General features: G+C 43.9%; 1 protein-coding gene across 10 annotated transcripts in view; it reads left to right on the top strand.

The window, feature by feature from the left end:
* LOC110498654 (teneurin-3) overlaps nt 1–12,757 on the top strand; it is a 426,574-nt gene that overhangs the window by 288,662 nt on the left and 125,155 nt on the right. For 6 of the 10 annotated variants that reach the window (XM_036954326.1, XM_036954328.1, XM_036954327.1 and 3 more), the window contains 2 exons: nt 10,539–10,637; nt 12,465–12,703. In XM_036954326.1, coding sequence (XP_036810221.1) covers nt 10,539–10,637; nt 12,465–12,703 — 338 coding nt within the window. The remainder of the gene's footprint in view (nt 1–10,538; nt 10,638–12,464; nt 12,704–12,757) is intronic. The other 4 variants (XM_036954331.1, XM_036954335.1, XM_036954334.1 and 1 more) reach the window with 1 other exon arrangement.

Genomic DNA, 12,757 nt, shown 5'->3' on the forward strand with positions numbered 1-12,757 from the left:
CACCACTAGTCTTCCTCAGAACGAGGATCTTACAGAGAGCACACACTAACACACACACACACACACACACACACACACACACACACACACACACACACACACACACACTGCCCGGTCACAAAGGCTTTCCTCCCACGTGTTATTGTACAGCTTTTGGACTTGTCAATCAATGACTAGGGACACAGAGGGGGGTTTAAACACACACACACACACACACACATTGATTTGTGCCTCTGCTGTATTATTAGTAGACTGCAGTCTGGCTCAGGTGTTATAGTGTTAATGGGTCTCTTCCTCCACCTCCTCTCTTGTTATCTCTTCCTCTACCTCTCTGTTTTAAACAGTTACCTGCACTCTTCATTCACGCTTTCATTGTTACACAATACAACAAATCTCCCTCCTGTCTCTGTGTGTGTCTATGTGTTGCTGTGTGTGTGCACTTGCGCTGCATGTTTGTTTATGTGCCCGTGTGTGTGTGTGTGTGTGTGTGTGTGTTTCTGTGCTCGTGTGTGTAGTTGCAAGAGTGAATGTGTGTGCGTTTGAAGAAGTTACAGGGCGCTTCTCTTTTGTGAGCGCTCTCACTTACTCCGACCTCAGATCCAACAGTCAATTTGTGCCTCGCTCTTTTTTTGTCCAGAATGTTTCCCACCTTTCTTCTCCAGAAAAAAAATGAACAAATGAAAGAAAGAAAAAGAGGAGAATAATAAAAAAACTGACATGGCTATGTAACATTACCAGGCATAAATAGAGGGATGGCTATGTAACATTACCAGGCATAAATAGAGGGATGGAGGGATGGAGGAATAGAGGGACAGGACAGTGTAGCTGTAGGGTTAAGCAGGGCCGGGGGCCTCTGGGTGATATGTGTCTGAAAAGCCCTGGCTGTACAGTTTTATATTTTATGACCAGAGAAGTGCCAGGACAAACAGTGTGTAAAGGGACCCTTGAACAACACACCTGGCTCTCCTAAGGGAGGCCCTGTTTCACTCACTCACTCACTCACTCACTCACTCACTCACACACACTCTCACACTCACTCACACTCACTCACACTCACTCACACTCACTCACACTCACACACACTCACACACACTCACTCACACACACACACACACACACACACACACACACACACACACACACACACACACACACACACACACACACACACACACACACTCTCTCTCATTCCCTCTCTGTCTCTCTGACCTTTATGGTTCATCTGTCTCCAACACCAGAACCAACCATAACCCCAGACCTCATCTGCAACAGGCGTGTTGGGCAGCAGGAGATCGGGGGGGACTAGCTAGGGTCATGTCCCTCACCATCCATTTCCTCTTCCTATATGTCCCTCACCATCCATTTCCTCTTCCTATATGTCCCTCACCATCTATTTCCTCTTCCTATATGTCCCTCATTCTCTCTCTCTCTCTCTCTCTCTCTCTCTCTCTCTCTCTACTCTCTCTGTCTCTCCTCCTCCTCTTGTCCATGCTATCCTCCTGTATGACCTTGGCTGTCCTCCTCATCTCCTATTGACAAAGCAATATGTAGACATCTATTATTAACAAGAGGGGCTTAATGCTCGTGTTACCCCCCCCCCCCCACCTCCACAGGGAATACAGTTCCACCATGGCAACTGGGCCCAGAGGTGAAGGGGAAAAAACACAACACAGGAATGCAGTGGTCAACTCAAAGCACCGGTCCAAAACCACACTATGACCCTCAGTGTGTGTGTGTGTGTGTGTGTGTGTGTGTGTGTGTGTGTGTGTGTGTGTGTGTGTGTGTGTGTGTGTGTGTGTGTGTGTGTGTGAGAGAGAAAGAGAGATCCTCCCTTGCTGTGTGTAGGAAGCCTTTTAACCCAAGCTCTGGCTACAACATGGACAAACACTACAGCACAGAGTACTCACAGTATCAGATTCCCTCTCTCTGCTTTGTAGGCACCTAATTCAACACGTTTGGCTCACACTAGCAGATTTGAGCACCCCCTGTCTGCATCCCAAATGGCACCCTATTCTCTATAATGTCATTCAAAAGTAGTGCACTATAAAGGGAATAGGGTGTGGGGCGGCAGGTAGTCTAGTGGTCAGAGTGTTTGGACTAGTAACCGAAAGGTTGCAAGATCAAATCCCCGAGCTGACGAGGTAACAAGCTGTCGTTCTGCCCCTGAACAAGGCAGTTAACCCACTGTTCCTGTCATTGAAAATAAGAATTTGTTCTTAACTGACTTGCCTAGTTAAATAAATACAAATTGGGATGCAGGCTAAATGTGTCTGCGTGCAAAGGGAGGTTGTGTTTCATGTGTATACACAATAAGAGCCTGTCAGAAAAATAAACTAAACTGTGAACTCTCTTCATTTGATTTATTTCACCTTTATTTAACCAGGTATTTAACCAGTAGAAAAATAAGTCTATATACGATGTGAGCAAATGAGGTGAGATAAGGGAGGTAAAGGCAAAAAAAAGGTCATGGTGGCGAAGTAAATACAATATAGCAAGTAAAACACTGGAATGGTAGATTTGCGGTGGAATAATGTGTAAAGTAGAAATAAAAATAATGGGGTGCAAAGGAGCAAAATGAATAAATAAATACAGTAGGGGGAGAGGTAGTTGTTTGGGCTAAATTATAGATGGGCTATGTACAGGTGCAGTGATCTGTGAGCTGCTCTGACAGCTGGTGCTTAAAGCTAGTGAGGGAGATATGAGTCTCCAGCTTCAGAGATTTTTGTAGTTTGTTCCAGTCATTGGCAGCAGAGAACTGTAAGGAGAGGCGGCCAAAGGAAGAATTGGTTTTGGGGGTGACAAGTGAGATATACCTGCTGGAACGCGTGCTACAGGTGGGTGTTGCTATGGTGACCAGCGAGCTGAGATAAGGGGGGACTTTACCTAGCAGGGCGTTGTAGATGACCTGGAGCCAGTGGGTTTGGCGACGAGTATGAAGCGAGGGCCAGCCAACGAGAGCATACAGGTCGCAGTGGTGGGTAGTATATGGGGCTTTGGTGACAAAACAGATGGCACTGTGATAGACTGCACCCAATTTATTGAGTAGGATATTGGAGGCTATTTTGTAAATGACATCGCTGAAGTTGAGGATCGGTAGGATGGTCAGTTTTACAAGGGTATGTTTGGCAGCATGAGTGAAGGATGCTTTGTTGCTAAATAGGAAGCCAATTCTATATTTAACTTTGGATTGGAGATGTTTGATGTGAGTCTGGAAGTAGAGTTTACAGTCTAACCAGACACCTAGGTATTTGTAGTTGTCCACATATTCTAAGTCAGAACCGTCCAGAGTAGTGATGTTGGACGGGCGGGCAGGTGCAGGCAGCGATCGGTTAAAGAGCATGCATTTATCTTTACTTGTATTTAAGAGCAATTGTAGGCCACAGAAGGAGAGTTGTATGACATTGAAGCTCGCCTGGAGGTTAGTTAACACAGTGTCCAAAGAAGGGCCAGAGGTACATAATGGTGTCGTCTGTGCAGAGGTGGATCAAAGAATCAGCAGCAGCAAGATCGACATCATTGATGTATTCAGAGAAGAGGGTCGGTCCAAGAATTGAGCCCTGTGGCACCCCCATAGAGACTGCCAATATGCTCTGTGACGGTGGGATTTGATAAATGTTCCCCTTCCACAAACTGAATCGCAAATCAAGCCCATCATTTCTAAACCAGACATTATTTTTGACATTGAGGCTCAAGAAGAAATGATAAAAGAAAAGTGTAATAATTCAAGGGTAGGAAGTACTCTCCAGGCTTCAACGGTTCTCTTTCTCTTTCAGAGGATGTTGATGAGCAGGTATCATCCCTTTTAAGGTTTTATTGGAAACGTAGTTTAACTACATGTGTGCCGACGAGGAGTATTTTACTACACATCATCTCATCTTACAACATCTTGATCATGTTGGCTCCTTCTGTGAAGTCTTCTTTAAATCTTCTCAACTATGTTGGTCGGCCTGGCAACAAAGTAAAGATCCTATATATAAAAACAGAAATATTTTTCGTTATTGACAGCATGAGGTGTACTATTTATTTTTATAAAAACAGTTGACAGATCACATAAAAAAACAGCTGCATCTTTAAGGGAAATAATGACACGTTGTTGTCTTAGAAATGTACCAGAGAAGGCCATTTTCTTTAGGCTTCAGATGCTGTCTCGGGTCTTTAGTCAACTTTCTGCACGACAATATTGCTACATTTTTGTTTGTTTTTTTGACTTCCCTTCCCTCCATCTCAGTTCTTATGTTCTTTTTTGTTGCATCAATGAAGCAATAATAAAATAATATAGCCAGATATACTTATATAAGTAAATATAGGGTACATTAAAATGATGACAATTACTCACACACTCATGACGCACACACCCTCTCACCACCACCCTCTTACAGAACGGTCTCCATCATAACCTTTTAACTCAATAAGCCCACTTTAACCACCCTCCTCTTCTGTCACCATTACTCCTCTGATTACACCATCACTCCTCTGATTACTATATTGTCACATATTCATTTAATACTGAGGACATAAAGAGAAAATCCCCTGGAGACGAACGCTAACGTTAGCTAGCTCCTTTCACCATAACAATAACATTGAAAAGCCCTGTTGAGGAGACACTATAGCTAACGTTAGCTAACTCCTTTTACTACGACAATTACTTCTAAAGCCCTGTTGAGGAGACACTATAGCTAACGTTAGCTAACTCCTTTTACTACGACAATTACTTCTAAAGCCCTGTTGAGGAGACACTATAGCTAACGTTAGCTAACTCCTTTTACTACGACAATTACTTCTAAAGCCCTGTTGAGGAGACACTATAGCTAACGTTAGCTAACTCCTTTTACTACGACAATTACTTCTAAAGCCCTGTTGAGGAGACACTATAGCTAACGTTAACTAACTCCTTTTACTACGACAATTACTTCTAAAGCTCTGTTGAGGAGACACTATAGCTAACGTTAACTAACTCCTTTTACTACGACAATTACTTCCAAAGCCCTGTTGGGGAGACACTATAGCTAACATTAGCTAGCGCCTTTCACCAATTACATCTAAAGTCGTGTTGTGTGTTCTAGTGTTCCATCACCTTTGCTACTTCATCTATTGTCTCCTCCTATTGAGATCTTGTATAGAGTCTGGTTCCACTCAGTGACGGAGAGCTTCAGTTCTCTCTGAGAGGTTCTAAGAGTCTGTCTTAGAATCTGTGTATGTCACAAACCACTTAACATGGTGGTGCTTGATGCATTCATTGACCCCTCTCTCTCTCACATCTGCAGATGAATAACTCTCTATACATAAATAGGGTCCTCTCAGCATGGTCAGTGAAAAATAACAAAAGCATTGCTTCTTTATATACCCCGACACACACACACACACACACACACACACACACACACACACACACATTTCCACATCTGTGAATCCCAACCACACAACTTCAACTTCTCTAAACATAGCTTCTGAGAGCAAGGAGATGATTCCAAGCAGGGTGTGAACGACAACCCTGATATAGGAAACAAATTTGTGCGTGTGTGTGTGTGTGTGTGTGTCTGTCTGTCTGTGTCTGTGTGTGTCTGTCACTTAAATGTGTCCTTGTTATCCGCCTACCAGAATAGACTGTAATTAAAGCCTTTGCCATAAACCTAATGCTTTATAAACTTCCCCTGCAGAAAGACAATAAACTCCAACAGTGATTAACTGTTCTTTTTGATGACAATATATTGTATTTTACTACACTTTTCATTATGACAGTATATCAACAACAGCTTTTTAATTCAGCAATATCAACCAGGTGAATATTTGAGTGCTATTTGAAATACAAAACGACATTAATAATGATAATACTGTGATGAAAGTCTCTGTAAATGATTTGTGCCGTGTTACAGACGCGCATACAAATCAGAATTGTGACCCATAACTTAACGCCGATAACGCTATATCTCGGCTTCACTGGCTGGAATTCAGTCCGAGTGGCAAGTCTGTACAGCCCAGGGGTTATTTCCTTTAAACACTCAGTGAATATCAGAGAGACAAGCTTTTCATCAAAGACACATCATTCCACTATCCTGTAGCGCAAATGAGAAAGTTAGATCAACACCATTGTAATGGCTTGATCAACTGCTTCTTAAAGTCTCTCATTTTATTGAAAGTATCTCTTACTTGAATTCTTCACACCATATTCCTCCTTAGCTCATAACGCGAGAGAGACGCGCACACACACAGGCACAATCATACGCACACACACACACACACACTCATAGCTCCTCGAGAGAAGAGACAGACAGCCGGCCTATCATATGTACACCGAGGTTAATCTCTTCAGACTAAACACACACCAACTGTGGTATGCCTTTAGCTAACCCACACACACAGCCCCCGACCTCACCAGCCCCAGACTATCTATAGAAACACGAGGAAGGCAATGTTCTCCAGTCCTGTTCGTGAGCCGACTAGCTAATAAAGTTTGTACAAATATTTTACAGCCTGGGGGATTAAATCAATGTTGCCCCCGGTAACATTGTGAGCGATAAGCTATAGCGTCACCATCCCATGAATGCCAATTATGGACATTGGCATATATCCATAGTCCTACAGGAAGGAGCTGACGATACGAGCTAGGTTCTTCACTTTTCCTTTCTTTCATCTGTCACTGGTACTTTTTCAAAGTCAAGCTAGGGTGTCAGACTTCAATGTCTGTGCTCTCCTGCAGCTTTGTGGCTGTCGTCATCGAGATAATACCTTTTGGCTTTCATTTTATTTTCGGTGTTTCTTTGTGGATTACGTAGTACTTTTTTTGTGGATTGATAGTACTTATGTCAGGATAATGAACATGTGAAGTGACGATTTTGGAGAGGGACATAATGAGAGTGGAGAGATTTTGAGTTTTAAATGAGTTGAAAAATGGATGGATGGAAGGGGAGGCCCAGGTGTTTGAGAGCTGTTTTGTGAATGAGAGAGGGATGGGTATAGCATGTCAGAGGTCTGAGTGGAGGACAAGGAGGGATGGAGAGGAAGATGAAGGATAAGTAGATAACATGAGAGAGAGAGAGAGAGAGAGAGAGAGACAGAGAGAGCAGTCGGTATAGAGAAGGGGTGTGTGGGTACTCAAGGGGATTAGGTTAGAGATGGGAGGAGTGTGAAAGGTCTCATTCCGAGGTGATAATCCCTCATCACCCAATCCGTGACTCATTGTCATTCTCACCTGTTGTGTCAGAGGACTGCCTCCCACGCCTGTCTCACACACACACACACATCATAGACACACAGAGACACATGCATACACACACATCTCATAGACAAACACACACACTCCTTTGCCGCACCATCCCTCCTCTCTATCTCTGGATCAGTTTTCATTAGCCCGGTCTGCAACTCAACACCTAGATTTCACGACAACTATGATTCCCCCGCCCCTTTATTTTCTCAAAGTAGCTCAGCCTCTTGTCTTTTCTCTGAGCCTGCCATGTTGCATTAACTTCCCTTCAATGTAATGTATATGCTCTGGGGGAAAAACAATAGAATGCGTAGCTAACCTGCTAGTTCTAGCTATTGTACAGTATGGCCGCATGTTAGTACTAACATGTCTTCTCTATTAAATATATTTTTTTTACCTTTATTTAACTAGGCAAGTCAGTTAAGAACAAATTCTTATTTTCAATGATGGCCTAGGAACAGTGGGTTAACTGCCTGTTCAGGGGCAGAACAACAGATTTGTACCTTGTCAGCTTGGGGATTTGAACTTGCAACCTTCCGGTTACTAGCCCAACGCTCTAACCACTAGGCTACCCTGCCGCCTCTATAGCCTCACGCTAATGCTAATATTGCTTTTCTATCCTCCTGCTAATGTTCACATAGCATCCATATGTCCCAATGCTAACACTAACATTAGCGTGTTTAAGACCTCAATGCTAACATAGCTTATTTATGGCCTCATGCTAATGCTAACAAACTGTTTAGTCTCTATGGCCTTGTGGTAACGCTTATTTATATATGTCAACATGCTAACGCTAAGATTATTGTCTCTATGGCCACATGCTAATGTTAGCGTCTCTCTCCTCAGCCCATTGTTGGAGAGCTCTGGAGATGTGGAAGGGGATATGGGGGGGATTAGCATAGTAATGCTGCTCAGCGTCAGGCCACCTCCAGTCAATTAACAATGGTGGCCCCCGCCACATGCGTGCCTTTGCTCTTGCAGTCGCTCTACAAATCCCTTATGCCAAAGGAAACTGGTTGCGGCTGGCCCACTATCAAAGCACTGAGAAACCCTTTTGGCCCCGTAGTGTAGGTATCGGGCACAGAGATGCTATCTAAAGGATAGAGCAATTATATCTATCCTCTGTTGCCGTTTGATTTCAATACTCATGGAAGAAGTCATTGAACTTTGTCTAGATTTTATTATCATTGTCAGGTTTTTTTAATCCGAATATTTAATTATAGTTTCAAAACGTTTTTAAATCCAGCCACGTTTCCATGTAGACTTCGTCTCTATCTTTTCACTGATACGAGCGAACAAAGATAATGTTTTGGTTGAAAGGAGCCTTTTGAACTGGATAAGGTAGCTAAATTCAATTAAAAAGTATCACCATTTCTTCCCATAAACGCAGAATCCGTTTTCATTGGAATTAATTGTCTTTTTAATTAGGAGATTGATAAGAACGCTCACATTGTTTTTTAAACAAACATATTCGATTTCCCATTTGAGGTATGACTTTTTCTCTAAATACCTCTCTCTCACTTTTCCACAAAATGAAATATGAAAGACATCATTGGAATGTGTTGCACATAAGACATACCTGGCAATTTGATAAGGTCATAAATAATACTGAAGTGCCTATCGCATATCCAATGTAGTGTATGTATGGGTAATATAAAGTCTAAGAAGACAAATGGGTATTAAACACACACACACACACACACACACACACACACACAGACACACACACACACACACACACACACACACACACACACACACACACACACACACACACACACACACACACTCTCATTCCCTCTCTGTCTCTCTGAGTCAAACACCCTGGGGAGCTAAATGCTTTACAGTACGCTAAAACAATGTGTGAACGCTATAAGAATGTAAAATACTAGGGTGAGGAAAACCAACAGCCAAACAAACGAGCTTCACTGACTATACCGTTTTAGACGAACATTTTATACCTGTAGGACACCGTACTTTAGTGTTACACCAATCTGGAAATAGCAAACTAAATAAAACTTGATTTAAAGTGGATCTAAATCTATACAAGGAAACAATACAAGGAAATGCAGTATCTGAGTAAGCGCTTTTCAACACACACTCTTTTCAACACACACTCCCTCGGGGGTGTGACGTGACGTTGGAGTGGTGCTTTGCGGTGAGATGGGAGAGGAGAGAGCAGTTCTATCTCCATTTGGCCAGGTCAGTAGGGTCAGTCTGGGCTGGAGGGCTACATTGCCATGACGCACAGGTCACTAAGGTCAGGGTATGTGTGGTCAAGACTTATAACTGGACAATTCATCAGAGAGAGAGAGAGAGAGAGAGAGTGAAAGAGTTTTAAGTTCACATGCATAAGTACAGTGAAATGCTTAACTTGCAAGTCCTACCCAACAGTGCAGTGATCTGTATCAAATGGGATAACTAATACAAATATTTAAACATGTAACTAGAGAAATAGAGAGACTTATTATCCTTCTAATAACATATAAAATACTAATACTATTGTTCTGGTTTGGCTCCAATATCTTTTATTGTCTGTTCTTACCACTAGTACAGGGAAAGAGAGAGAGAGGCGAGGGGTATGTAAGAGCCTATAGCAGGGTTATATAACAGGGTTATCCACAACTCAATTGAACACATTGACTCTGCCAGCGTGGCCTTAAACAGCCTGCTTTATGGAGGGAATAAAAGACTCTCCTCCATCTCTGATCGCACCGCCACTGTCTCTTTTCATCATCACACATTTATCTATCCCCCTCTCCTCTCCTCCACTGTCTCTTTTCATCTATCCCCCTCTCCTCTCCTCCACTGCCGCTGTGGAAATGGAGGGAGGAGGTGGAAGAGAAGTGAAGATGAAAAATACACAAAGAGAAATGAAATTCGAATGTGTCACTTCTCTGGATCGAGGGCTTCGGCTTGTATATTGAGTGTGCGTGTGTGCGTGTGTGTGTGTGTGTGTGTAGGTAGGTGTGCCTGTGTGCATGCTCAGGTGGCTGAGTGTGTGCTTTTGGGACCTAATTAGAGTGTGTGTCCTTACGCAACTGCGTGTGCCCGTGCGTGCGTGCGCGCGCGTGTGTGTGTTCTTCCAACCCTGCATGCTGTGTGTGTCTGTGTGACACCTGTCTGCCAGACAGGTCCACACAGGGGGACCATCTCCCCATCGCTCTGTGTGTGTCGACATGTCTGGCTGCCAAAACTAATAACGTCGGCAATAACACTGATCTCCTCAAGTCTTCCCTTCTCTCTAATTGTGTTGTATACTAATACACTTTGATTAAACACACACACGCTTCTCTAATTGTGTTATGTCTCTGGTATCTCCATCTCCCTCATGTAGAAAATTAGCAAAGCAAGCCGTTCTGGAAAACGGGCATGACAACCTGATAGAGATGGATGTGTTCCCTCCCGCGTGCCACGAAGGTGCCTATGGGGATGGGTACGTGCCTCCATCTCAGTCTCTCCGAGTGTCCATCCCCTCCGCTTGTCGTCCTCCTCTACGCATGTGTAACCCCTGGCAACACTGAGCCGAATACAAGCACACACACAGAGGGATTAGCATCACGCACAAGTCCAATCCCATGTACATTTGTTTTCCACAACTTTATTGGGGACACACTATAAGACAAGACACTGGGTCGAAAGCATGCCTTGGGGTCGTATTGTAACGCTATTGGGATGCAAGCCTTTGTACCTACCAACCCTCTCACATAGATTCCCTCAGTCTTATCCCGGACTTCACCCAGTGTGTCACAGCAGCAAGACGTTACCATGTAATGGGATGGAAGGCTCAGTGTTGTCTGGCTGGTTCTAGAGCTAGAATCAGCTCTGTTTGTCCCATTGTCTGATGTCTCCATGCTTGTTTCTTGTCCGTGTGCTTGTCTAAAGCAAGACAAAAGACACTATTAAACCAGTCCTGTTTTGGAGCATTGCTTACCTTGGCTGTCTGTTTGCTAATCCAGATTGGGCTTTGGCATGGTTGTTAAGTGACAAAAGGGGGGGAGAGGAAGCTTACATTTGAAAAACATACAGGGATGGGTTTGTCAGTTCTGGCCCGCACTTAGTTGGGTTGTAGTTGTTTTCGGTGAAGGAGAGCTACTTCCTCGAGGAAGGAGCAAACTAAATTGAGGACGGACACGTCACCTCTGAGGGATTTTTAAAGGGTTAAGTAAACACTTCCCTGGTTTTAATATCCATTCTTTCTGCTACTCTGACACTTATCCCTGTCCATCGGGGTGTGGATCTACAACTTCAAATCCTCTCTCTCTCTCTCTCTCTCTCTCTCTCTCTCTCTCTCTCTCTCTCTCTCTCTCTCTCTCTCTCACTCACTCACTCACTCACTCACTCACTCACTCACTCACTCACTCACTCACTCACTCACTCACATACTCATACTCATACTCATACTCATACTCATACTCATACTCAATGTTCCATGTACTGAGATCTACTTCACAATCAGAGAAACAGCTTTACCTGCATGTGGTGTATGCTTGTGTGTGTGAGGGTGTGCGAGCACACACCACACTCACGCACATACTCTCATTCTCATGCACACACACAAACAAGGGCATTCACGCACCCTCTCTCTCACACACACACACACACACACACACACACACACAGTAAAGCACCCTCAAACACACTCCAGGGTCTGATTGGAAACTAGAGTGAAGCCCTCTGTCCTCTGGCTTGCTCCCTGGTTCAATCAATGAGCAGTGACACACACACACACACACACACACACAGTCTCCAGTAGAAACACACACTAATTAATTTGATTAAAATAGCTGACCTTGGTAATTACCTCAAGCCAGCTGGTCTCTTAGGTAATCCTACTTGTACTGCAGGAAGGGTATTTTTTATTTAAAAAATACAACCGCAGTCCTTGTATGTCTTTCCATAACATTTTTGGAATGCTCTGTCTGTTCCGTGTTCATATGCTTCCTGTTTTAGACTTCACAGGCCTTCAAGTGTTTGTTTGTTGTTAGTTTAAACTAAGTGTCTCGTTCATTTGCTACTGTAGCTGTTACTTTGTTTGTTTTAAACGGGAACCTCAGAAACCTGGTCCCAGATCTGTTTATGCGATCTTATCAAAGAATGACCATTATACAGGAGTTGGGTATACAGCACAGACAGATCTGGGACCAGGCTAGAAATGTGTAGCCGATGTAGATCCATTCCATCTCCTACTTTGTCCAGTCTCCATTCTCACCCTCCTTCTCCCTCCCTCTCTTTCTTTCTCCTCTCCTCTCCTCTTCTCCAGGCACTTCCTCTTCAAGACAGGCACCGGCACGACCCCTCTGTTCAGCACGGCTACTCCAGGCTACACCATGGCAACGGGCTCCGTCTATTCGCCGCCCACGCGGCCCCTACCCAGAAACACCCTCTCCCGCTCCGCCTTCAAGTTCAAGAAGTCCTCCAAGTACTGCTCCTGGAGATGCACTGCTCTCAGCGCCGTGGGACTGTCCATCCTGCTGTCTGTCCTGCTCTGCTATTGCATAGGTAGGATAGTACTGCTACAGTGTATGCACCTACACACACACTCACTCTGTAGCG

The sequence above is a fragment of the Oncorhynchus mykiss genome, chromosome 19, assembly GCF_013265735.2.
Source record: "Oncorhynchus mykiss isolate Arlee chromosome 19, USDA_OmykA_1.1, whole genome shotgun sequence".
Classification (NCBI taxonomy): domain Eukaryota; kingdom Metazoa; phylum Chordata; class Actinopteri; order Salmoniformes; family Salmonidae; genus Oncorhynchus; species Oncorhynchus mykiss.